This window comes from Macrotis lagotis, chromosome 1 (genome assembly GCF_037893015.1).
Source record: "Macrotis lagotis isolate mMagLag1 chromosome 1, bilby.v1.9.chrom.fasta, whole genome shotgun sequence".
NCBI classification, from domain to species: domain Eukaryota; kingdom Metazoa; phylum Chordata; class Mammalia; order Peramelemorphia; family Peramelidae; genus Macrotis; species Macrotis lagotis.
In genome coordinates this window covers 401,973,666-402,000,982 of record NC_133658.1, presented here as the reverse complement: position 1 = coordinate 402,000,982, position 27,317 = coordinate 401,973,666, and the positions used below count along the sequence as shown (strand labels likewise).

At 35.9% G+C, this 27,317-nt stretch overlaps 1 protein-coding gene across 2 annotated transcripts in view; it reads left to right on the top strand.

Moving 5' to 3' along the window:
• ARHGEF37 (Rho guanine nucleotide exchange factor 37) overlaps positions 1-27,317 on the top strand; it is an 81,957-nt gene that overhangs the window by 8,502 nt on the left and 46,138 nt on the right. For both annotated transcript variants that reach the window (XM_074212663.1, XM_074212662.1), the window contains exon 2: positions 12,346-12,557. In XM_074212663.1, coding sequence (XP_074068764.1) covers positions 12,357-12,557 — 201 coding nt within the window. In that variant the 5' untranslated portion in view covers positions 12,346-12,356. The remainder of the gene's footprint in view (positions 1-12,345; positions 12,558-27,317) is intronic.

Here is a 27,317-nt window from a genome sequence, read left to right as displayed (position 1 = left end):
GAAGATCAAACTTTCTGTTTAGCTCTGGTTATTTCAACAGGAAAGTCTGAAAGTCTCCTATTTCATTCCATGTCCATCTTTTTCCATGGAAGAGGATGTTCAGTTTTTCTGGGTAGTTGATTCTTGGTTGTAAATCAAGCTCTTGTTTTCTGGAATAGCATATTCCAAGCCCTATGAGCCCTTAAATGTAAGAGCTGCTAAATCCTGTGTAATCCTGACTGTAGTTCCATGATATTTGAATTGTTTCTTTCTGACTACTTGTAATATTTTCTCCTTGACATGGTAGCTTTGAAATTTGGCTGTAATAATCCTGACAGTTTTCATTTTGGGGTCTCTTTCAAGACGTGGTTAGTGGATTCTCTCAATTTCTATTTTACTCTCTGCTTCTAGGATATCAGGGCAATTTTCCTGGAGAATTTCTTTCTTTCTTTCTTTCTTTCTTTCTTTCTTTCTTTCTTTCTTTCTTTCTTTCTTTCTTTCTTTCTTTCTTTCTTTCAGGTTTTTGCAAGACAATGGAGTTAAGTGGCTTGCTCAAGGCCACACAGCTAGGTAATTATTAAGTATCTGAGGTCAGATTTGAACCCAGGTGCTCCTGACTCCAGGGCTGGTGCTCTATTTATTGTGCCATCTAGCTGCCCCTGCTGGGGAATTTCTTGAAACATGATGTCTAGGTTCTTTTCATGGTCATGACTTTCAGGTAGTCCAGTGATTTTAAAAATATCTCTTCTGGATCTGTTTTCCAGGTCAGTTGTTTTTGCAATGAGATATTTCACATTTTCTTCAAGTTCCCCTTGGCTCCATTCTACATTTGAAGAAGTTATTTTCTTCAGAGAACTTTCTTATCTCCTTTTCCATCTGACCAATTCTGTTCTTTAAATATTCTCCCCATTGGCCTTTTGGACTGTTTTTTACATTTGACCTAAATTAGTTTTTTAAGATGTTTTCTTCACTAATTTTTTGTAATTCCTTCACCAAGCTGCTGATTTCATGCTGATTCATGATTTTCCCACATCACTCCCATTTCTCTTCCCATTTGTTCCTCTACTTCTCTTACTTGATTCTCAAAATCTTTTTTGAGATCTTCCATAGCCTGAGAACAATTCATATTTTTCTTGGAGGTTTGGCATACAGAAGATTTGACTTTGTCATCTTCTGAGTGTGTATTTTGATTCTCCATGGGATTGAAATAATTGTTCTTTTTTTCTTTTTTTTTTTTGCAAGGCAAATGGGGTTAAGTGGCTTGCCCAAGGCCACACACTAGGTAATTATTAAGTGTCTGAGACTGGATTTGAACCCAGGTACTCCTGACTCCAAGGCCAGTACTTTATCCACTATGCCACCTAGCCGCCCCGAAGTAATTGTTTATGGTCAGATTTTTTTCTTCTGTTGTTTGTTCATTTCCCCAGTCTATGACATGATGTTAACTCTTTGTTCAGGTGTTCTGCTTCCAGGGTGAAGGACACACTGTCCCAAGTTTTTGAGGTTTTTCCACTACTTTTCAGGTGCACCCCCCCCCAAGAGACCTCAATTCCTTCAAAGTCTTATAGGAGGCTCTGACTTCTCTCCCGGCCTGTGCTCTGTGAATGAACAACAAGCCACTTCTTTCTGCCCTGGAATCTTGAGGAGAGTCCTTGCTCTGCTATGGCAGGAAAGCTCCTTTTCCTGAGGTTGGGGCCCCAGACTGTGACTGGATCTGAGTGTGGGCAAAATAACAAAATCTTACCTCAGAAATAGTAAAGAGACCTCTGCAATCTCCCCAGACCCTCTTACTGACCAAGGTCTGAGTACTCTGGAAGCAGCTGCTGGGTGGCTCCCCATCAGGTGGCTGCCCAAACTTGCTTCTGGGCTCCTGGGACCAGGTTTGTGCTGAGGCCTGCATTGGACTGGGCTCCCCTCTCACTCTAGTGCAACAGAGTTTTCCTGCTGCCCTTCCCACTTATTCTTGACAATCCTGAGAAGTCTAGAAACTGCTGCTGCTGGCTTGGACCCAAGTGCCCCATGAGCTGTTCCTGGATGGCTGGAGCTGGTTCACTCCTCCAAAGCTTGGGCTATGCTGTGGGCCCTTTCTAACCTCAGTAAAACAGACCTTTTCTATAGACCTTTCAAGTTGTCTCGGCCTGGAAAATTGTTTTGCTCAAGCTTTCTGCCACTTTAGAATTTGGTTAGAGTTACTATTTAAAGGTATTTGGAATGGTCTGGAGTGAGGGTTTGTGGTAATTCCTGCCATCTTGGCTCTGCCCCCCCTTGAGTAGTGGTACTCTTACATAGATGTAGCATTTATGTTGTAAATGTTTTCCTGTCTGTACTTATTCCTCTTTTCATCAGTTCATGTCTTTCCATACTTTGTTTACATCATCATTGTTTCTTAAAGCAAGGTAATAATGTATTTCATAAGATTAAATTTTTGTCATTGTCATTCAGTTGTATTCAATTCTTCATAACCCCATTTAGGGTTTTCTTGGCAAAGATCCTGTAATAGTCTTCAGCTCATCTTACAGATGAGGAAACTGAGGCAAACAGGGTTAAGTGATATGTCCAGGTCACACAGCTAATAAGTATCTGAGGTCAGATCTGAGCTATGTATATAATCTATATCAAATGCAATTGTTAAAATTATTTTTACATGTACTTGGAAAAAATTAAAAATAAACATATTGCTAATTTTTTTTTTGCTAGAGTTTGACAATTGTTTAAACCTGTTCAATATTATCATTGACCAAAATTCCACATTCTCCCACCTCTACTCTTTTCTACTTTGGGAAGAGGAGCATGTTTATCTCTTTGGAAGTAGGGATATTATTTTTTTTTTCCAACTGAAAAAGTTTTCTATGACAGAGAATTTTGGTACTTTATATTGGCTAATATAATTCATTTGTGAAGTCATTTGGAGCTTGAGATATTTTTTTTTGTTTTTATAGTTTCCCAAAGCATATCTAGGGCATCAGGAAGATTATTTTGGCAGAAGAACTTTTATGGTATCCCAAATTTCTCCTAAGATCAGGTGATTTACTATTTTGGTACTTTATAGTCCTATAGATATACATTCATTAGAATTTTCACTTTTTTGACATATAATTCTATATATTAATTTATGATAATTTTATTTCCTCTGCAGTGATGTTGCCTCTTTCTATATTTTATAAATTTGGTTTGTTGTCATTTAAAAAAAATCTTTTTCCTTTTTTCTAAAAACTCTTCAAAAGTGAAGAGCCTGACTGGAGAGTCAAGAAGACATGAATTTGAATCTCACCTCTAACATATACAGGCTACATGATTTGGGCAAGTCATTTAACCTCTGAGTGCCTAAGGTAGCTCTCTAAGACAATAATACAGAAAGTGCTGATCTGTTTGGATGAATGGTCTTCCTCCCTGGCATTATCTACCCTAATGAAATCCCAAGCCTGGTTAAAAAACAAAGGAAAAAACTCCAACATCTCCTTTTTAATTAAATTTGAGTGTTTATTATGTTGTTAATATTCTACATTTTTATTTTTTTAAATTACATGTTCCAATTGTCCTCTCATTTGCTAATATATGTTCAGGAAATGTTTTCATCTTGAGCCATGTCAATTAATTTTGGTTTGATATTTGTTCTCGCTCCTTCAATTTCCCCTTTCAAACTATCTCTTGCTAATTCAATTTTGTTAATGGAACTTGCTCATTATTTATGCCAAAATAATCATCCTGATGCTCTGAACTAATCCTGGTTTCAAAGGATAGAGCACTAACCCTAGAGGCAGGAGAACCCGAGTTCAAATTTGACTTCAGGCACTTATTAGCTGAGTGACCCTGGGCAAGTCACAACACTATCTGTCTCAGTTCGTCATCTGTAAAATGAACTGGAGAAGGAAATGGGAAATGCTTCTAGTAGCTTTGTCAAGAAAACTTCAAATGGGGTCAAGGAAAGTTGGATAGGACTGAAATAAATCAATAACAACCCCTTTTCATACATTTTCATTGGGTCACTATCTCCTTAGCAGAGAAAACATGAATTGTAGGCATTTAAAGACCCCCTCCACAATCTAGCTCTAATCTACCTTTTTAGTTTTATTTCCTATATAGATGTTGTGCCTCTAAATTCTTTATATTCTATATACAGTTTTTTTAGGTTTTTGCAAGGCAAATGGGGTTAAGTGGCTTGGCCAAGGCCACACAGCTAGGTAATTATTAAGTGTCTGAGACCGGATTTGAACCCAGGTACTCCTGACTCCAGGGCTGGTGCTTTATCCACTACACCACCTAGCCGCCCCTATATACAGTTTTTTAAAATCAAACAAGTGATAATGATTTTCTTTTGATTTTGAAATTAAAGGTATGGAATTACCTTGAAAAGTTGATTATTTGATCTTATATATCTGAGTTAATTCTATCTTGTTGCATAAATTACTGTATACTTATTGCCATCAACATCTCATTGATAATGAAATTAACACCTGTGTTGCAAATGCACTTAAAATGAACCTTTAAAGTTAATACTGGAGAACACAGAGAAAAAAATATTGACTAAAGGAAAATGAAAGAGAGTGAACAGCCATATGGATTGGAGAGGAGTAAGTTTGTATCTCAGGAGGTTCCCTCACTCCAGAGATGATAGCAGAGGCAGAGCAATAAAGGAGCTCCAAGATCAAGGAGAGGAGTTTTAGGAACAAACTTCTTGAACTCATAGGAGGAGCTCCTAGAAAATTCCAAGTTCCTGGACTGAATGGAGTAGTTTTGGGACCAAAACTAAATGATAATCAAGAAGGACCAAATTCAGACCTTGTACTTTACTAATACTCTGAGTTATATGGAATGTACTGGTTTGAGAGAAAAGACACAAATTTTTTAGTGACACCCCAAGTTCTCCCTTGGAAGCTTTTACTAGTAGTTATAATGGTCTTAAAAGGGGTTATGATTATTTATTTCAGTCCTATCCTTGACCCCATTTGAGGTTTTTTTTTTTTAAGGTTTTTGCAAGGCAAATGGGGTTAAGTGGCTTGCCCAAGGCCACACAGCTAAGTAATTATTCAGTGTCAGTGTCTGAGTCCTGATTTGAACCCAGGTACTCCTGACTCCAGGGCCGGTGCTTTATCCACTGTGCCACCTAGCCACTCAATTTGAGGTTTTCTTGGAAAAGATACTAGAAGGACTCTGTAGATTCCTGGATTGAGGTGGATAGGGCTCCTTATAGGAATGAATTATTTGTCTCTGGCAAGCCCAAATGAGTCTCCTTTTGGGGAGGGGGAGATATGAAAACAGAACCACATTTTCTCTCCTTTGTGAAATCTTGTTAGAATGCTAAATGGGAATTGTATCTATCCTTTCTGTAGTGATCTTATCATTAGCTAAATTCTGATGTTCCAGACATCCTGAATAAGTCAAAATAAACCATATTTATAAAATATGACCCCATGATTGGACCCAGACTATAGAAACGTTAAATTCTGAGCTATGGCTATCATCAGTATTCCCTTTTACAAACTGTATTTTCTAGTAAAACTGGACTAATAGATTCTTCCTCATTTCCACCTGACATAATCCTCTGGGCTCAGCAGGTATAATATTCTCAAGAAGATTTCCTTACCCCTATCATTTCCCAACTCTCATGCCATCTGTAAGGATCCTTTCCCACCTCCAATTTTCCTAGAGCACCATCTTGATCTTTTCTTTTCCTCCTTTTTTCCATGCCATGCTATATTTTTTTGTAGTTGTATTACACTCCAATTTGACTATAGGATTGAGGACAAGACTGTTGTCATCTTTTTTAAGCTTTGTTTCCCTTCCCATTAGTCCAATGTTTCTTCACAGCACATCTTTAATAACATCTTTGTTAAGAGTAATTAAGATGAATTTCTTTCTATATATAGTTACAGTTACATCATGTTGATAATTCAGATTGTTTTTTTGCATAGATCCAGAGAAGCCCTTTAGCTCAGAAAAGTCTGAGTTGGGGGACGCTTAATTGTCTTTTGGTGTTCTTGGTGATATGTATTTAAAATGATCCAGGGGTAAGGGAGTTTTAAGGGAATGTTAATAGCTCTATCCAAATACGTTAACACAGAGAAGAGAATCAGTGAGCTGGTCCCAAAGATGATTTATTTCAATATAATCTGCTTTAGGAGAAAGGTTTTTTTGTTATTTTTTTTTTCCTGAGAGAAACCTTGCCAGGCCAGGGAATATAACAGGAAAGATGCCAAGATTGCAATGAATCTATTTGACTTTGTCTATATTAGAAATCAGGGACTGAATTAATGAAATACTGAATGAATGTCTTAATCTCCTACATTGTTGAAAGCACTTTATGATTTATCCAGTGTATTTTCATAAATCTTATCTATTCATGTTCATAATAGTCATGTTTTAACCAGGCAAGACATAATGAATAACTGGGCTCACAATTTTAGAAGGATATTGATAAACTTTAGAGAATTCAGAGGAGGGCAAACCAGGGTGGTGAAAGGTCTTCAGTCTATACCAGATGAGGATCTGTTTTTTAAAAAAAAAGAAATTGGGGATGTTTTGCCCAGAAAAGAGAAAATGGGGAATAAGAGGGACAATAGGATAGTTGCACTTAAATATTTGAGAGTCTGTTATATGAAAATGGTGTGAACCTTGTTTTGTTTGGTCCCAAAGGGCAAAGCCAGTGGGAACAATGAGTGGAAATTGCAAAGAAGCCAATTTAGACCAAATGTCAGGAATAACTTCTTAACAATTAGAGTTATTCAAAAGTTGAAAAGGATGTCTTTATGGAAAGTGGATTTTCTTTCTTTGAAAATCTTCAAATAAAAGTTAGATGACGGACTTCTAATCACATTATTTTATAGAGAGGAATACAAATATCATCTCATTTTGACCATACAACAATCCTGGAAGGCAGGTATTTTTATGCCCAGATGAGGGATCTGAAGAGACAGAGGATAAATGTCTTGCCCAGGGTTATATAGCTAAGAAAGGTGTAAGGTTGGATTTGAACTCGGGTCTTCTTCATTACGGGTCCAAAATCTATCCAGTCATCTAGCTGCCCCATGAATGAAACTAGGTGGTTACTGAGGTCTCTTCCACCTCTTAATTAATGTGATTTCTCAGATGATGAAATTGAGGTTCACTGAGAAATCAAATGACTTATCCCAGGTCAGAAGACTGTGATGTCCTTGAGTTAGTACCATCTGAGAATTATTCCTCTCAAATATTTGTCTAGCTGTTTTTTTCTATAGTAGGTGAACTCAAGTCTTGGTTAATATTTGTTGACCTTGAAGTCAGAAACTGAGTCTTATTTCATGTTGGTATATGACCTAGTTCAGAGCATTGTGTTTTTTGTAGGAATGAGAGCTTAATAAAAAATTCCTCTTATTTGTTAAATTGAATGACAGACTTGAAGTTTCATGTATAATCCTTTCTGTTTTACTGCATATATGAAAAGGTTCATTTTAGTTGATGCTTGTTAAATTCTCAATTCTAAAAATAGGAAAAAATCTAAAATGAGTTGAATGAATACAATTTAATTACTTCCACATCCTTAAGACTATTGGCCAAGTTTTATTGTTTTAGGCTTTCCTTGCCTTGCTTTCAGGAAGAAAGGAAACTATATTTTATAACAACTATTTGGACATAAAGAAGCATGTATCTTGCTAATTACAATTGAATTTTATCTAATTTACAAGTAAAGAGATATATTGGATCATTAGAAGTTCTGATTAGGTAGAATCCAACTGTTCGTTTTATAGTCAGGTAATAAAGTAGGCAGACAAGCTTTTGCTTCCATCACAGTGGGGTCACATGCCAGAAATAGGGAGGTATCTATAGTCAAGTTCCATGCAGAATTCAGGAATTGAGCTGTAGGGCTGAGTCAGGAATCAAATAGGACCAGACTGACTAGTGGTCCTGTTTAGGCACTCTTTCTCTCCTTACCAAAGGTCAGAGGATCATAGATAAAGAGCTTGAAGGGATTCCAATCCCAACATTTTACTGTTGTGGAAACCAGTGCCTGTGATGGTTAAGTAAGTTGCTCAGGGCCCTGCAGGCAATAAATGTCAGGTGAAATTTGAATCCAGGTCCTCTGACTCCAGAACCAGTAGTTATTCCATTATGTCATCCCACTTCTTTTGCTGCCACCCTATTTTCAGGGTGTTGATAAAGGCAGCTTTTACTTCCCCATTAGGACAAAAAAAGAAAACACTGCCAGAGGAGTAGAGCAGAGGTTCCAGCTAGCTGGGAAAGGTTTTGATGAAAATAGGCCTAAGGATTAGGACAGTTAATTAAAGATTCAATGAGTAGAAAGGATCATCCCTAATTTCTGAATGTTTTTGATCATAGCAGTGTTCAAAACTGTCCTCTAGGGAAATGTAAGCAGAGGTGGAGTTCTGTGTCAGTCATGGTAATAACCTCCATCTATAAAAGCATCAATCTTTCAAAGTTGGAAGAAGGTAGATCAAGGGATTACTATAGTCTATAACAAAGGATCCAGACCTGGAAACTAGGGCTGAAATTTCATCTGTCCCTGGTTCAGGCAAAGATCAGAGGATAGAATTTGAGTCTCAGATAAGCAAACCCTGCTATTGTCTCTTGACCATAGCTTAGACATGAACTGAAAAACCCTTGCAGTTGTAAGAATGGTCTTATAATTCTTTAGTGTTAAATAGTTTTTTTTTTACAAAGAGAACAATTCAACTTCTTTTGGTAAGATGGATTCAAACTTGCTGGGGATTTTGTAAAGTGATTCATTTTGATCAAAATTTGGACTAAGCACTCTCAAAAAGTCCCTTTCAGGCCTGACATTTCATGATTCCTTGGGATGCTGTCTGAAGTCATCAAGATATTATTTGTACTCAACAAACATTTATTAAGCCTTACAATGTCCCTGGCACTTTGTGCTGAGAATTAAAAGAAAAAATGAGAACAAAGCTTCTGCTTGCAAGGAAGTTAATATTATAATGGGAATGACAATGTATGCAAAATCACATACACAGAATATTTGTAAGATTCTTAGAAAATAGATATAAAAGGTAACCTTAAAGAGGTGTTGAGTAAGTAACTGTGAGTGGGAAAAAGGGAATTATGCTAAAAATATTGTGTAGATAGAAATAACAATATTTAGCCACTGATTGGCTGTAAGGGGTTAGTGAATGTGAAGTTAAAGATGGGGGAGGGGAGAGGTGCAATATTAGTTACTGGAAGAATAGTGGAGCCCAAATCAGTAATGGAGATCAGAAAAAGAGATAGGTTTGGTGCTGGGGGATGGGAGGTGGGGAAGATTGAGTTCTCTTTTGGGGCATGTGGGTTTGAGATGCCCACAGGATATGTAATGTCCAATATGTAATTCTTGATCCGGGGCTCTAACTTAAAATAACTATGTCTGGATAGATAGATAATCATTAGTCTTAAGATAATTGAAATCATGAGAGTGGATGAGATCACCAAGTAAGAGTGTGGAAGGAAAAGAGAACATTGGACAGAGCCCTTGAATATATTCACAATTGAAAGAGAAAAATAAATGATGATTCATCCAAGGGAACTGAAGAGTTGTCATACAGACAAGAGTAGAACCAAGTGAGTAATAATGTCAGGAGGGGTGGCTAGGTGGCACAGTGGATAGAGCACTGGCCCTGTAGTCAGGCCTCAGACACTTAATAATTACCTAGCTTCGTGGCCTTGAGAAAGCCACTTAACCCCATTTGCCTTGTAAAAACTAAAAAAAAAAAAACCAAAAAAAAACAACTAAAAAAAATAGTGTCAGGAAAACAAGAGGATGGAGTAAAGGGTGATCCAGTGCTATAAAAAGATGAGAATGTAGAAAAGGTTGTTACATGATAAATCCCTGATGATATTGGGAAGAGTAGTTTCCGTTGAGTCAGGATATCACCTATGATTTCTTAATTGCCAAATCTAACAATATGATTAATGCTAACTAATGCTCATTGAGTCACACCAGATTGCATAGGTTAATAAGAGAGTGAGAATCTAGTGATTTCATCTCAGTGGCTGGACTCCAATTCTTTAGTCTTCAACTGGCTGACACAACTCCACAACTAGAGTAGGATAGGACTGACTGCAATTTTTTTATTTAGGCTTAGGAGTGTGTCTCAATCTTTCATCCAATCAAAAGATGTTTCCTACTTGCTGTCATATGGTTTCATCCCATGACCCAAACCCAACAATACTCTAAAATTCATTCATTAATTCATACGTTATGATGGTACTACTGATTTTTAAAGATTTAGAGATTGAAAACAGAAGATTTAAAACCACTGAAAAGGTGAAGGAATTCACAGCTCTCTAGGATGTTAAAACTGCTTAGAATTATTATAGAATATAACAAAGTAAACAGGTTAAAAAAAACTTCTCCTCTCAAAGGGTCAGAAGCACTTAAGACAGATTGAATAACAAAGACCTAGTTGACTGTGAGGCGGAGACAGAGAGAAGGATAGGTAAAGAGAGAGAGACAGAGATAAAAGAACAGTTGATTGGACCAGAGAGAGAGAGAGATATCCAGTTCAGGTTTAATAGTCTTGCCCCTTATCCAGAGGGCAAAAGGGGAATTCCCTTCTCTCCTTACCTGTCTGGAATTAAGTAGAGTTTAAGACTGAGATAAGGATACAAATTTTACATTTAAACCATGAAACAATGGGAATCAATTTATATCTCAATAATGGGGAACCTCCACTCATTTAACAAGATTTAACAGCATTTAAGATTATAGATTTTGTTTCTGCTGCATTCATAATTCTCTACATCAATGGGATATCATGAAAAATTCGGAATACCTAGTTTATGTTGTTCATTGATTCACTGTGAGGTATCTGAGCCTTCTATGATTACATTAATTGAAAAAGAATAGAATCCCAACCATTATTTATTGAGAAAGCAGAGAGGCTATTAACCCAGAGTTCTTTCTTTTCCCCTCTAATCTTTCTCTCCTCCCTTACTTCAGTCCTTGATGAAGAGGTGGCTCTTCTCGCCAAGGTGTACTCCTCTACTTCAACTTTTGATCCTTTCCCCTCATGCCTCCTCTTTGGCAGATTTCTCTGACAAGTATTTCCTTCCTCTTTCATCTTCAGTATCTACATATAAAGGCTCATTCTCTGTATCCTATAAACATGCCCAGGTTTCCTTAAACTTTAAGTAGCTTTATTTAATTCTTTAGTACCCTCAAGTTGTTACCCTATATCCTTACTTTCTTCACATGGCCTACAAAGTAATAATCCTAAAGCACAGATATGACCATGTCACTGTCCTGATCCATAAACTTCAGTGGTTCCATTACCTCTAGTATCAGATACATAGTCTTCTCTTTTGTATAAGACCTTCACAATTTTGTTCCAAAATACTTTTTCTAACCTTACTAGAAAAAATCTGCAGATATTGAGGTGGCAAGCACAGTAAATAGAACTCTGGATCTGAAGTCAAGAAGACCTGAGTTAGAATCTTATCTCAGACACTAGATATGTGATTGTGGGCAAGTCATTTATTTATTTTTTATTTTTTTAGGTTTTTTGCAAGGCAATGGCGTTAAGTGGCTTGCCCAAAGCCACACAGCTAGGTAATTATTAGGTGTCTGAGGCCGGATTTGAACTCAGGCACTCCTGACTCCAGGGCTGGTCCTTTATCCACTGTGCCACCTAGCTGCCCTGGGAAGAGTCATTTAACCCTGTTTGCCTTATTTTCCTCATCTGTAAAATGAACTGGAGAAGGAAATGCAAAACATTTTTGCCAAGAAAGCTCCAAGTGGGGTCACAAAGAATCAGACATGATTGAAAAACAACTGAACTTTCAATTTTCATAACATTCTATCTCCAATCTTTCTTGCCTCTGTACCAGCTGTCTTGCTTCCTTAGAATGTACTCCCCTTATTTCTACATTTTACATCACTTGAAACTCCTTCAAGTCTCCCGTGGGGGTAGGTTTTCCCTTTACAGCCAGGAAAAAAAATTTTTTGCCTGGAATTCATTTTGTATCTTTTAATGAAAATGTTGTTTCACCCAAAAATGTATCCTTGCAGGCTGGGATTGTTTTGTTTTTGAGTGAGTATTGTCAGTGCTTAGTAGATGTGCCATGTTATTTTGCTAATACCGGAAGAATTAAAACCTTTAAGGCAATGAGACTCCTGCACTAGCCAGATCATCTCAAATAGTCCTGTTTTCTATAAATCAGGGTCTGAGATGGAATGATTCTGAAAAAGGCAAGTGAGAAGGAGGCCCTTCATGGCATACCCCCTCACTGTAATAAACATAATTGTGCAGCTCATGCCTCTAATTGTTTAGTTGGTTGGTATAGACCTCTTTAATATTGAAGAACTACTAGTGGTAGACACTTAATAAGTGCTTGTGACTTTATTAACTAACAAATATGCTTGATTTTTTCATTTCCTAGGTCCTCCTGCCATGGCCAGTTACCAGGAAGGTGAACTTCCCTCTCCTGGGGAGAGCTCAGGGGATGAAAGTCAAGGGGATGAAGCAATCAAGACCCTTGAAAAAATGAAACTGAATCAGAGACTTGCAGTAAAGGAATTGGTCAGCACAGAGGCCAAGTATGTGTACAACCTCCGGCTCTGTGCCTCTGACATTCGGAGCCAACTACATGAGGTAGTATGCATGTATGGGTGGGCAGAAAGTGGCCATTTCTGCTGGGAGAGGCAGACCTGGCCAGCATTTGATCTTCTCAGTCACATAGATTAATAGCATTATACTTAAGCTCTTAATGACTTTCCAAGAATGTAGGAAATGAGGAGGTCTTAGTGCCCTAAGAAGAGCACTCAAAATAAGATTGTAAGATTCTTAGAAAATAGATATAAAAGGTAACCTTAAAGAGGTGTTGAGTAACTAAGCTCCAAGCTCCAAGTCTATCTCCACATATAGAACAGGGAATTAAGACAGATCCTGGAAGCAGCTGAGCTCTTGTCCCTATTCCCTTGAGTTATGGGGATTCCTGCTTTCCTTCTTAGCCCTGCTATTTATTGTATAATTATGGGCAAATTCCATTACCTCTCTGGTCTCATCTAGAAATGCTTTGAGCAAGAGAATTTATGACTGGGACTGTATCAGTGGAGGTTATTTGGCAGTAATAATAATCATCATAGCAATTTATTTTTATATAATACTTTACCTTGTATGAAGTGCTTCAAAAGCATTGATTCAAGGCTCAAAATAACCCTATGAGCTAGAAACTATAAATTATTCCCATTTTAGAGATAAGGAAACTGGTTCAGAGAGATTTTTAGCATCCAAGGTCACCCTTGTTCAATAATCCCATAAGAGTTGGGATTTTGAAGTCAGTTCTTCTGATTCCAAGGTTAACACATTATTTACTATGACATGCTTCTTCTGGGGTGGGGGGAGGACCAGATTAAACAAACTATTCAAAACAGCATTATCTATGATTACAAAAAGCTGGATGAGGGGGAGGGGGAAAATGTGCCCAACAATCAGGGAATAGTTGAACAAATTGAAGCATATGAATGTAACAGAGTACTGCTATAGATATTAAGAATTCAGAGAAATGTGGAGGTCAAGGTAGAATCAAAAGAACATGCAAAATGACAACAAAATGCAAATTAAGTCCATCAGTCAACTAATATTTATTAAGTGATTGTTACGAACTGGGCTTCCAAAGAAAATTAAAGAAGCAACCAAATCCTGGTCAGTGTTACCATCATGCTATCAAAACTCAAGAAAACATTCCCTCCTTTTGTTAACAATTTATAAACAAATTGTTTGGGGAAATGTACTTTTTTGAGGATTTGTTTATATATTTGTTTTATTGGGAATTTTTATCAAAAATGTTATCAGTATATTTTTATATATTTTTTGTAAAAGGTAAAGAATATATCAAAGTTTAAAAAGGAAGCTAAAATGAGGGAATTGATCTAAATGATCTCTTGAGTTTCCTTCTGGTTCTGAATTTTATGATGTTATTGTGGCTCACCTCTATCTTCCTAGGAGGGCAGGGAGCCTTGCCCATTCAACAAGGTCCATACTAAAATCTGATCTTGTCTGATTACTGACCCAGCCTACACTTTACTGCTTGAATCCTGCCTTATGATTATGCTATGCTGAAGTGAGATTTCTTTGCTAAAATAAAATGTCCATCATGATCCCTAATTTTAGGAAAAAGACTCTGGTCCTCACTAACTGCCCTAGAAACTTAAAGGTTTGATCTAACCTGTATCCTAAGAGGAATTCCCCTCTCTGTCCTACCTTGTCTGGTATTAGCAGCAGTAACATTTAGTTCGGTGAAACCTGGATGTATATTCTACCTCTGACACTTACTAGTTATGGGATGTTGGTCAAGCCAATTAACCTCTCTGAACTTTAATTTTCTCATATGTCACATGGGGAAAATAATACCTTTAGTAGTTACTCAATGGGTTTGTTGTGAGGAGTGTCCCAATGAGAACAGTTTGTAAATGTGCTTTATAGACCTCAAAGCATAATATGTAAATGTTAGTTATTATTATTTGCTATTATCTTCTATGGTAGCCCAATCTGCAAAATCATAGAATTTATCTACCACTTTGTCCATTCTATGCATGAAAAGAATTCCAACTATAATATAATTTACAACTAACTGGTCATCTAGCCTGTGCTTGAAGACCATTTGGAGGAAGAACTCACTACCTCTCAAGCCCCACCCATACACTTTTGGTGAATTGTGATTGTTAGGAAGTATATCTTGACTTCAAATTTAAATTTGTCTCTTTTTAATTTCCACTTGTTCCTGGTTTTATATTTGAGCCACATGGAACAAGTCTAATCCTTACTCCATGTAATGATGCTTCAAATACTTGAATACAGTCATCATGGTTCCCTTCTCTTCTCCAAGGTAAATCTACCCTTCTTTTAATTGATGTCCATGAAGCATAGACTCAAGGACTCTCACTATCATTTTTGCAGTCCTCTAGACACTACAGCTTTTCTATGTCCTTCTTAAGCTACAGTTCTCAAAACTGAATACCATTGCATTGTTTAGACTTCTTAAGTCTATCAAAGTTAACTTTTTTATAATACTATTAAATAAATTACTCTCCTGATTCTTCTCACTGCACTCTGTATCATTTTATATGTCTCCCCAATTATTTATGAAATCATTCTTTTTGTAATTTAAGGTAAAATAATATTCTTTTATATTTGTGTATCATAATTTATTCAGCTATTCTCCAATTTATGAGTGCCCACTTTGTTTCCATTTTTTGCTATAATAAAGAGAGCTTCTATAAATATTTTTCACATAAGAATCTTTTTCCTTTGTTTACTTTGAAGTATAGGCAAATTAGTGATATCACTGATTCAGAGTTTAATGACTTTATGGATGTTATTCCAAAATACTTTCCAGAATGACTAGGCCATTTCTATCTATGCCAATGATACATTAATAATAATAATAATAATAATAATAATAATAACCAGCAATGTGTGACACTTTAAGATTTGCAGAATTCTTTGTAGGTAAATATCTTTCCTTATGACCATCCAGAGAAGTTGATAATTTTATTATATCCATTGTCTAAATGAACAAAATTGAGACTGAGAGGTTAATGTGCTTGCTCAGGGTCACACAGTTAGTAAGTATCTGAGGGCTCCAGTGTTCCCTGTACTGGGTCACTTAGTTTCTTCGTAGACATTAGTTCGTTTGTTTTCTCAAAGTCCATTGAACAATTGTTATTTTACTTTTTGGGTCATCTTTCTTAGTCTGAAAGAAATGAGGAACAACCTCAGAGTTGTTTTAATTTTCATTTCTCTATCATATTTTTTGCTAGTAGATAGCTTTGATTTTTGCCTTTAAAAAACTTCTTTTTATATTTTTTGACTATTAGGGGAATATTTCTTGTAATAGCTTTTTATTATAAATTTGAATTGGTTCCTTTTATATCTTGATATAAGACCTTTATAACAAAGCTTTCTGTAAAGATTTTTTTCCCCTGGTTTACTCTTTGCCTTCTAATTTTAACTGCATCGATTTTATTTATGTAAAAGCTGTTAAACAAATTTTGGGTCCTGACTCAGCTATCTCCCCCAACTTTGTGCCATCTGCAAATTTTTTGAGCCTGTGTTTTTTCAAGGCAATGGGATTAAGTGGCTTGCCCAAAGCCACACAGCTAGGTAATTAGAAAGTGTCTGAGGTCGGATTTGGACTCCGGTACTCCTGACTCCAGGGCCAGTGCTCTATCCACTGCACCACCTAGCCACCCCCTGTGTATGCCTTTTTATGAATCATTGATAAAATGTTAAACAGTAGAGATCACAGGGGTATTCCACTGAAGACCTCCTCTCACAATGACATTGAACCATTAACAGCTGCTCTTAGAATCTAATCATCCACTCCATTCTGAATCTTTGGGATTATTTTATCATTTCTCTGTAAATCTTCATTTCTTTAAGAACAGTATGATTTACTCTATCAAAATTTTGGTACTTGTTTATACAAAAAGGTAAAATGAGGTTAAGTTTGCCATGGTCTTTTCTTGATGAAACTTCATTGACTGGTTGTAATCATTACTTCTATATTCTAAATGTTTACCATTCATCTCTTTAATGGTCCCTTCTATGATTTTCCCAAAAATTAAAGATAGGCTCACTGACCTATAGTTCATAGATTAGATTCTGTTCTCTTCCCTTTTTTAAAACTGAAACATTTGCCTTTCTCTAATATTTCCCATTTTCTATGTTCTTTCATATATCACTGTTAATTTTTGGGGGTCCTGAAGATGTAGTTCAATTTGGCCGGATAAGTTGATTTCATTAATTTCTAAATTGTTTTCTTTCTTACTATACTTTATGGAAAAAATATCACCGTTTCCCACTCAATTGATCTTAATTTAAATACTCATCTATTAATTACTCATCCATCCATCCTTTCTTCTTCTTCTGTCTTCTGCATTTTTTCCACATGAGTATACCTTCCTAAATATATAATACTACCCTTTCCTCCAACTCCCGTAAACACTATCTTGTTTGTTATGAATAAAATGTGACCATCTGGAGCCCTGGTTCAACTCTCAGCAAATCTAATGAGATACAGTTCATATACTTATGGATCCTTTTATTTGTTGTTTCAACTCTGGTCACTTGTATACCGTATGGTTTTTTCTACTGGCTACAGTCTTGAATTTTGTCTCAATTGCTATTTTTCTTCCTTATTTTTTGAGTACAGAAAGTTTGTTCCTCCTTAGTCTCTCCCCTTCAGGAAGGACCTCAAATTGGTTTGCTTTTTAACTTGAATTATATAATTATCCTTTTCCTTCCCTTTCTGTATTGTAGAATACTCCTCCCCTTTCTAACATCATAACACAATCAGATTTCCCTTCTCTGACCTCAGATCCCTTCCCCTCAGTCCTGTTAAAAACTTGCTTCTGTCTCTTTAAGGAACACTTCATTCTTCCTAATAACCTAAAGTTTAGATAAGCCTTTTTGAGTCCTATCCCATTCTTTTCTAGTAGGGAAACAACTTACACATAGAACACAGATATTAGAACTGTGGAAGAAATATAGACATTGCACAGTTGAGTCAAGTTACTGCATAATTTCTCTTATTCTCTTAAGTGTTTGGGATTTTCAGCTTTTTAAAAAATATATTTTCAAGATTTCATGTCTCAACCCTAAGTGTCTCATTAAAACTTTTAGGCTAGTTATCACCTCTTAAATACTTGACAAATTCCACTGAACTTCATCTCTTTAGTCTCATTATCAACTATTGAAGTATCTGCTGCACCTTCAACCTTGTGCCAACCTTCAATTTGTTTTTACCACTTTTCTCCACCTAGCAATCTGCCCTCTCAATTTACTTTACCTTCTAATTACTCCATTTATATGTTCTTACTATGCCTTCCCAACTCCCTTTTCCTTTTCCTTTGTGAGCTTCTGTTTCTTCTTCTGTAATCTTCTCTCATAGAAGCTCAAAGATTTCAGTTGTTGTTCAGCTCCATTTTTTAGAAAGTTTTTCCTTTATTTTAAAGTCTGCCTCTTTCCACAGGTCATAATTATGTCCTTTGGGGGCAAACTGAGCAAACCCTACCTGTTTTCCATTTTAGAACACTTAAGATACTTAAAGTTATCTATTATGTCTCCTTCCCTCACTGGCAAATCTTCCTTTACCTAGATTGAACAGTTCTTCCAACTTATACTTCCAGCCTATACCTATTTAACACAAGGGGAAACTCATAGTAGGGGGCAGGAGCCCTAAAGCTCCAGGCTTTAACCATAACATTAACTATATGCATAGTTTAGCTTTCTTAGTCACTCCAGTGAAAAATGGTTGGGAAAAAGGAAAAAGAAAAATGGTTGGAGTCTTCCCCCTCCCAGCCACTGGCTGGAAAGGGAACTGCCATTCAAAGTCTCACGGACTAAAAATAGTTCCTCCTTTCAGGTCACTGACTTTCTGACTCATGTTCTAGGGATGCTGGTCGTAGGTAGTTAATAAGGTTTATGTGTGCTCCTGAAGGACTAAAGAATAATAACCGCAGTACTCCTTCTCTTTGGGTCTATACCCCCATCTCAACTTTTCTGAGCAAAACATCTCTCTCTCTTTAAGAAATAGGATCTCTTCTCTCTTCAGCACTGTGCATTTAATAAAACAAATGGTTAAGATTTGTTGACCAACAAATTCTTTATAAAGAATTATCAATTACATGGCATAGACATAAAATTAAATGCGGAAGGGGGAAATCAATATTCTCATTATTGACTGAAACAGCTGGCAAAGGAGAATGGGAAATAAGGAATGAAGAGATTGACTAGCAAGCAGAAAAACTTAACTCCTCTCTGGAGTTAGGATTGGAAGGAGACTATTGTCTAATCCTTCCAATTTGTATTAGGGCAGTTAGGTGGCACAGTGAATAGAACACTAGCCTTGGAGTCAGAATAGGAGTTTGAAACCAACCTCAGACATCTGACACTTCCTAGTTGTGTGACCTTGGGTAAGTAATTTAACCCTGATTGCCTCCCAGGGCTATCTTCAGTCCTCATATCTGGTCACTGGACCCAGATGGCTCTAGAGAGTATGAGACTGGTGATTCTTCATTCAAATCCAATTCCTGTGCTTGTCATGGCATCAACATCCCCTGATGCTATGGTCTTCTTTGAGAATGAAGGGCAAATATCACTATCATTAGCTGGGTCAGCAATACAGGTCCTCACAATCCTAATACATCCACTCTAAGTCATTGCCCTTCTCCATACTTATCTGCTCCATTATGACCCTATATCTGCCCTCCCTCTGAGTCCTGTGCAGTTGACTATGATGTTTTCTTACCTTTCCCCCCCAAGAATCCCTTTAAAGCAGGGTGCTCGAAATCATTTAGACTGGTGCTGCCAATGGCAACTGCAGAGTGGATCTTGAAATTCAATAAATCTAGGAGTTTTTAAGGGGTGAATTAATTATTTGGCCCAAAAATATAGCAGAAAAATGATGTTACATATATCCAAATGGTTCTTGGCAGAAAAAAAGATTCCCCACCCCTGTTTTAAAGTCTAAGGTCAGGATACCTGAAAACTTTAGATAATCTTTCCCAGCTAAAATCAAGACCACAGGGATTAGCTAGGAGGCACAGTGGATAGTGTACCAGCCCTGGAATCAGGAGGACCTGACCTCAGATACTGAATAATTACCTAGTTGTGTGACCTTGGGCAAGTCACTTAACTCCATTGCCTTAAATTAAAAAAAATAAAATAAAATCAAGACCACAGAATTTGGGAAATTCTGGATAGTATTGTCCACTCTCAAGGTTCCTATGGGCATGGCAAAAAGCAGCTTCCACTTGTAAGGTATGGTTTTTATTTCTTTATCAAGTGTCATTCCTCTCTCTCTCTCTCTCTCTCTCTCTCTCTCTCTGTGTATGTGTGTGTGTGTGTGTCTTTCTCTCATGTTCTCTTTCAGAAACCCTAGTCTGTCAATGTCTTTTTAAAACATGTAAACTAGAATTGCCTTGATACTCTGTGTTTCTGTGTTTGTTCTGAACAGAGAAGAGGATAGCAAGAACTATCCTCTCCCTGATGTTGGAAATCAGACTTCTCTGTTATCATTAGAAAATGCCAAACTAGATAAACAGGAAATCAGTGGAAGTGAGATTAGGTGCTAACAAGGCTCTATTTTAGATGCTCCTTAGAGAAAACTATATAAATCTTATTAATGGTCTGGCTCAAGATGAAAAATAATTTGGTTTGTTCTGGATGTCTAAAATTGATAAGTCTAACCTTGAGGTTGACTGGATACTGTTGAGACGTGAACCCTTTAAACTCTGGAGTCCTGTACCCTAAGTGAACAACCCTAATCATGTTGTTTGAGAGCCTAAACCTGTCTGGGTGAGTCTGAAATAATTGAAGTACCAAAGCATCTAGAATCAGTTAGCAATTTTTCTTATTTTTGTTAAATTGCTTTTTTTTTCTTTTACAAGGGAAAGATCAGTGAGAAGGTAGGGAAAGTTATATAGCTTGGAAATGGGTGTGATTTAGAAAATAAAAGGTATCAAAGCAACTTTTTAAAAGTAACCTCAGCATGGAAAAGGTCATTTGTCTAGTCCAACCTACTATATAGAATACTGTATGAATAGGGATTGTCTTTAGATCTCTTGGGTCCTGGGCTCAATTCTGTATCCTATAAAGTTACTCCAAGGGACTGAGCCAAGTAGTAGTCATTCCTGTTCTCCTTGTACCAGGCATTGTTCTTTGTATTGGAGGCCTGGCATCAAACAGAGCAAGAGCTTGTTTAATCTGGGTGAGATTTTTTTTTCAAACCAATAAGGATTAGTCTATACTCTAGAGAAAAGGTAGAGAGTTGGGTTGACTTTCCAGAGGGTAATCTGACCTTTCTAAAATGTCAGTCACTGCAGCTAACACAGCTCATAGAACTGAACTCATTATTCACAGGTATAAACTCATCAGCTAAGTGTGAGGAATATGTGAGTGTTTGGGTTCCACAAGTATGTGAAGGGAGAATTGTTATTTCATATACAAAAACTGGGGACTGCCTATACTGTTGCCTATGGGCAGGTACTGAGTTAACATAAAAAATTTAACCTCAATCTCATCAAAAACTGATTAGATTGCTCTACCTATTTCTAAATTAACCTAGGGTCATGACCTTCTCCTTTGCATAGACTCAAGGAGGTACAGTTCTTGTTCATTAATATAATAAGCAGGGAGGGGAAAATGTATGGGGACCAATGTATCAATTAGATTGTGACCCCAATTATGATTGGCATGAAGGGGCAGAAACAAGGCCTTTCAAAGGTGAATAAAAGATCTAGCATTTTGGGATTTCCTTTTCCCCTTTTCTACCTTGAGAGAGGTGTACCATTTTGTTAAGATATCTTAATTAAGAAAACCATTTTAATCACTCTGGACTATGTATTCACAAACCATTTATAACACAAAACTCAGATGATGGACTTTTTTTCTCTCGTATTCTCTTTTTTTGTTTAAATTAGGGATAAGAAGTCATAAAATTACAAATATTAACCCTTGGAGGTCAATATTCAAATTTTGCAAGAAGAGTACTAAATTTGGAGTCAGTAGATTTCTTCTTGAATGTTGATTCTGCTACTTATTATTTGTGAAATCTTTATAAAATTACTTTCTATCTCTGGATCTCAGTTTCCTCATCTACAAAATGAGAGGATTGGCCTATATGAATTCCAAGGACCCTTCCATCTCTAAATTCCATGCAACCTACAATTTCCCATTCTTTAACAATTAAAGCACCTTACATTTTTATGACACCTTAATATTTACAAACTTCTGTCTTCATAGTAAGCCATAATGGATGTTAGTAGTAGTAGTAGTAAAAAAAAAACACAACAAAACTCTATCTCTTATCACTTATGTGTTCCTAGCTAGATAAGCCATACTTATCCTTTGATGATTTTCTCCTTATCAGTGAATTGGGGAAGTTGAACTGGATGATTTTCAAGGTCCCTTTAGTTTTAAACTCTGGGGTCTTTTAATTATATTAATTAAGACTTCTGGTCAAGATGATTACCTGAGTGAGAGGCAGTCCACCCTGAAGTTAGCATCAGGTCAAAGGATGATGAAGAAATCCAATGAAAAAACTATAGTAGATGCCTTTTTCTGTCCTAGAACTTCACAAGAAATCAACTAGAATTTCAAGGGTAATAGGCAAGGTTCATTTAGGAAAGCCAGCATCAGAAATGGGCCAGTAATATATGTGGCCTGCAAGACTGTATCTAAAAGGAGTAAGAAAGAAAAGCTACCTTAGAAAAGCCCAGGATGATTAAGAAAGCTAGACAAACCCCAAACTAGGTGTGTGCTTGGGAGTGCCTTGAAGTGACTCTAGGCAATGGCTAGTATGCCATTGTAGTTCTTCCAACTGTGTTCTTAAAGTTCAAGGACCCTGATGTCCTTAATACTTTTTCCTGAGAAGTCAGAGAGGACTTTGAATATCTAATACTCTAAACTGCAAAATTGGGACCAGTGGATAACCCCAGTAGGTGGAGATCATCAACAAACCCCCCCCCCCACCCCAGGCAAGAGGAAACCGGGCTGTTTATCCGACCCTGAAGGGTAGCAAGACACTGTCACAAAGCCTAACTTCAAAACAAAAGCTAAAGTGGCAAGTAAATCAAAGAAAACAGTAGTCTAAAAAAATCATTGTAAATCTAAAGATTCTTTCCAAAGAAAGACTGAATAACTTCATAATGATTGCAAACAGACTCAAAGGGAAAAACAGACTTTTCAAAAGGACTATATGAATACTCAGAAGAGATGAAGTAGGAGATTAAAAAATAATGAAATGAAGACTCTTAGGGAAATAATTGGAAAGGAAATGAATAGCTTAGAATAGAAAATGGTAAACTTAAACTATAACAAGTGTCCTAAAAACAAAATCAACATTATCATTATTTTTGAAGGTGGACACAAACTGTTGCTGTATGGCACTACACAGAATGCTAAGTCTTAGATTGCCCAAATTTCTTATTCCCTTTTATCTCTCCAGGCCAGATTTATCCTCTCCACTCAACCCTACACTTTCCTTGTACCCTCTGTGACTCCTGTTCTTTTGATTACAAACAGCCTTTCATATTCAATGTTCACCCTCCCTATGTCTTCATGTTCCTTGAGTCAAACAGTGGTGCCAAACAGTGCACCAAACACGAAGTAGATATTTAATAGATATTTGTTGAATTGAATTTTCTTCTTTAAAAAATACTAATTCTTCACTGATATTCTTGTTTCTATAAATTCTTTTTTTCTTTCTATAAATCTTTTTTTTTTTTTTTTAGATTTTTGCAAGACAAATGGGGTTAAGTGGCTTGCCCAAGGCCACACAGCTAGGTAATTATTAAGTGTCTGAGATCAGATTTGAACCCAGGTACTCCTGACTCTAAGGCCAGTGCTTTATCCACTATGCCACCTAGCCGCCCCCTTTCTATAAATTCTAATCTAATTTCTCAACATAGCATGCCACATTGGGTTCTCAGTTCATTACTATACCATTGGAGTTTAAATTATGCTAGTTTTTCAACCTGGAAAAGCTTAGAGTGTGGTCTTGGTGATAAATTATCTCTGTTATTGGAGGACTAACCTAGTAAATGTGGAGAAGTTTAGTCAAAAGGTGATTAATTCCTTGTCTAAAGAAAATCATGAAACTCAGAAAAATAGAAAATGATACTTAGTCTTGAATTATACTTTTTCTTATGTACAGTGATGGTCACAAAGGGGTGACAAGTTGAGTAGAGGGTGCTAATAATGTAATTGTTGTTAGATAAACCAAGTACATTAATTTTAACTCTTAGTTTTTTACACATGAGATCTTTGTCTACTGACCTCAAAGTAGATATACTTCTAGAATCACTGGATCACATCACTATCTTTTTTTACCTTTTTGTTCTTGAAAAAATTTTCCCAGTTACATGTAAAAACAATTTTTAACATTCATTTTAAAAAATATTATGTTCCAAATTCTCTTTTCCTCTCTTTATTTGAGAAGACAAGAAATGTAAAATAGCTTATATACTTACAATAGTCATGCAAAAGATATTTTCATTAGTCATGCTGTAAAAGAAAACAAAAACAAAAAAGTAAGTAAGTTTTACTAAAGTAAAAAAAATCAGATTCTATCTCTTTCATTGGAGGTGGATAGAATTTTTAATCTTAAATCCTTTGGAATTGTCTTGCTTTATTGCTGAGAAGAGTTAAGTTATTCACAGATGATCATCTTACAATACTGCTTTTATTGTGTACTATGTCCTTGTGCTCTTTTACTTGGCATTTCCTTGGCAACCTTCCAGGTTTTTTTTTTATTAGCACTATAGTATTCCATCACAATCTTATGCCACAACTTATTCAACCATTCTCCAATTGATGGGCATCTTCTTAATTTCTAATTCTTTGTCACCACAAAAAGAGCTACTGTAAATATTTTTATCTATGTAGGTCCTTTTCCATTTATTATGATCTCTTTGGGATACAGACCTAGCAGTGGTATTGCTAGGTCAAAGAGTATGCATGGTTTTATAGTTCATTGGGTATAGTTCCAAATTGCTCTCCAGAAAAGTTGAATCATCTCACAACCCCACCAACAGTACATTAGTGTCTCAATTTTACCACATCCTCTTCCACATTTGTCACTTGCCTTTTCTGTCTTATTGGCCAATCTGATAGGTGTGATTTGGTACCTCAGACTTATTTAACTTTTATTATTAGTAAAATTGAGTACTTTTTAAAGTGAAAATTTACAATTTGTGTTTCCTCTTTTATAAACTATAATAAATATATATTTAACTTATTCAACCTGTCATTTATGCATTTGGGTTTTGCCCTTGAATATTTTTGTCAATCTCTTAAAAATTTTTAAGTTGGCTATTAATTTTTTCTTTTTTCTGTTTTATTTAAATAAATATTCCCTTTTTTAGTCATATATGTTAGAAACTTTTCATTATTATAAAATTGAATATCTTTACCTTGTTCTCAATAATTAATTTGCTTTTATATAGAAATTTATTTCCCTTTTAGAGTTGGGATAAACGTATTATCTGTTTTTCTTTCATCTATTTAATATGTTTTAGTAGTTTTTATGCTTGCATATAATCCAACTGATGTTAATGTAGTACATAGTGTTAGATATGGATGTGAGGATTTTTGTTGGTTTTTGACATATTATTAATCAGCTTTCCTAACTTCATTTATTATATAATTCAGATTAAGATTATCTCCTTCTTCACTTCTTCACTTCTCTGCCATCTTATTTGTTCCTTTTTCTTTTTCTTTCAAAATACTTAACTTTGATACCTAAGTCTGACCTAGAGTCTCATGCTTTTCTGGTTCTATAAATCAAAATCTCTTGAGGTTGGCCTTCTCCTCTATAAATTTCTCAAATGCATGTACTTTTAAAAATTGCTACCTTTTATATTTTAAGAAAGTTTTATTTTAAAACAAATATTGACTAATTTCCCAATAACCCTTCTCCCTGAAATATGCTTAGTCTTCTCTTGTTAAAAAAAAAAGGGAAAATTAAATCCAACCAGCATATTGGTCATAATCTGATATCATATGCATCATTCTGCAGTTTATCAACTACCACCTCTCAGTGGGGAGAATATATGTGAGAATTTTTCAGTGCCTTGATCAAAGTTCTGATATCTTTTAACATTATTTTTCTTTATTATATTGATCATTATGCAAATTTTTCTCTTCTTTCTGCTTACATTATTATGAATCAGTTCATACAGATTTCCCCAAGTTTCATCATTTCTTCTGATTCATTACATTCACATAACACAATTTATTCTACCATTTCCCAATTGATGGATGATTACTTTGTTTCCAGTTTTTTTGCAATAACAAAAAAATATTGCTCTTAATATTTTTGTAAATATAGGACTATACATTCTGTTTAGGCATTTACTTACTTGGGGTGTATTCCTAGCAGTGGTTCAAAAACTTTATGACAGATTAGTGATATCTCATTTTCTCAAAATTTTTCTCAATTTCCACTTGCCTATATTCCTTGTAGATTTCTTTGGCTTCTCCATCATGCCTGTTAGGTATCTGCTTTTTAGCTTTTTTTTTTTTGTATTATCTTCAACCATGGGACCACAATGACTTTGAGGTCAGAGAATATCTTTCTTTTTCATAGCACAATTTGTTGTTGTTGTTGCTCAGTTGTGTCCAACTCTTTGTGATCTCATTTTAGGTTTTCTTGGCAAAGATACTGGAGTGATTTGCTCATTTACTGAGGCAAACTGGATTAGGTTGCTTCCTTAGGGTCTCATAGTTTGAATAAGTGACTGAAGCCAGATTAGAACTGGTCTTTCTGACTCCAGACCAGCACTCTATCTACTCAGCTACCTAGGTGCTCCACCATATAGCACCATGCCTGGCACATAGGTAGACACTTTCTCAAGGTTTATTGACTGGTAATTAGTATCTAGTGACTTTTCTAGACTAATTCTTTTCTAGACATTCTATAATTCTATGAATAGAATATTAACATGTTTTTCTTCACATTGCTTTTCAAACATTTACCATTGAGTTTTTTTCATCATGGTCAATCTGATAAATAGGAATTTTCTAATATAGTATTACTAATGATTCAGGACATTATTTTATGTCATTGTTCTTAACTTCAATTTCTTCTTCTTCTTCCAAGGCCACACAGCTAGGTAATTATTAAGTGTCTGAGGCTGGATTTGAACTCAGGTACTCCTGACTCCAGGGCCGGTGCTCTATCCACTGCATCAAACTAGCCACCTCTCTTCTTTTTTTTTTTAAAGAAAGATTTTATTTTGAGTTTTACAATTTTTCTCCTATTCTTGCTTCCCTCCTCCACCCCCCACAGGAGGCAGTCTGTTAGTCTTTACATTGTTTCCATGGTATACATTAATCTAAAGTTGAATGTAATAAGAGAGAAATCATACCTTTAAGGAAGAAAAATAAAGTATAAGAGATAGTAAAATTACATAATAAGATAAGTTTTTTTCTAAATTGAAGGTAATAGACTTTGATCTTTGTTCAAACTCCACAATTCTTTCTTTTTTTTTGATTCTTTAAAAAAATTTTTTTATTAAAGATATTATTTGAGTTTTACAATTTCCCCCCCAATCCCCCCGCCCCATGGAAAGCAATCTGTCAGTCTCTACTTTATTTCCATGTTGTATATTGATCCAAATTGAGTGTGATAAGAGAGAAATCATATCCTTAAGGAAGAGACAAGAAGTCTAAGAGGTTACAAGATCAGACAATAAGATATCTGTTTTTTTTCCCTAAATTAAAGGGAATAAATAGTCTTTGAACTTTGTTCAAGGTTGTACAAAGTTTTTCTGGTTCTGCTCATCTCACTCAGCATCAGTTCATGCAAATCCTTCCATGCTTCCCTGAATTCCCATCTCTCCTGGT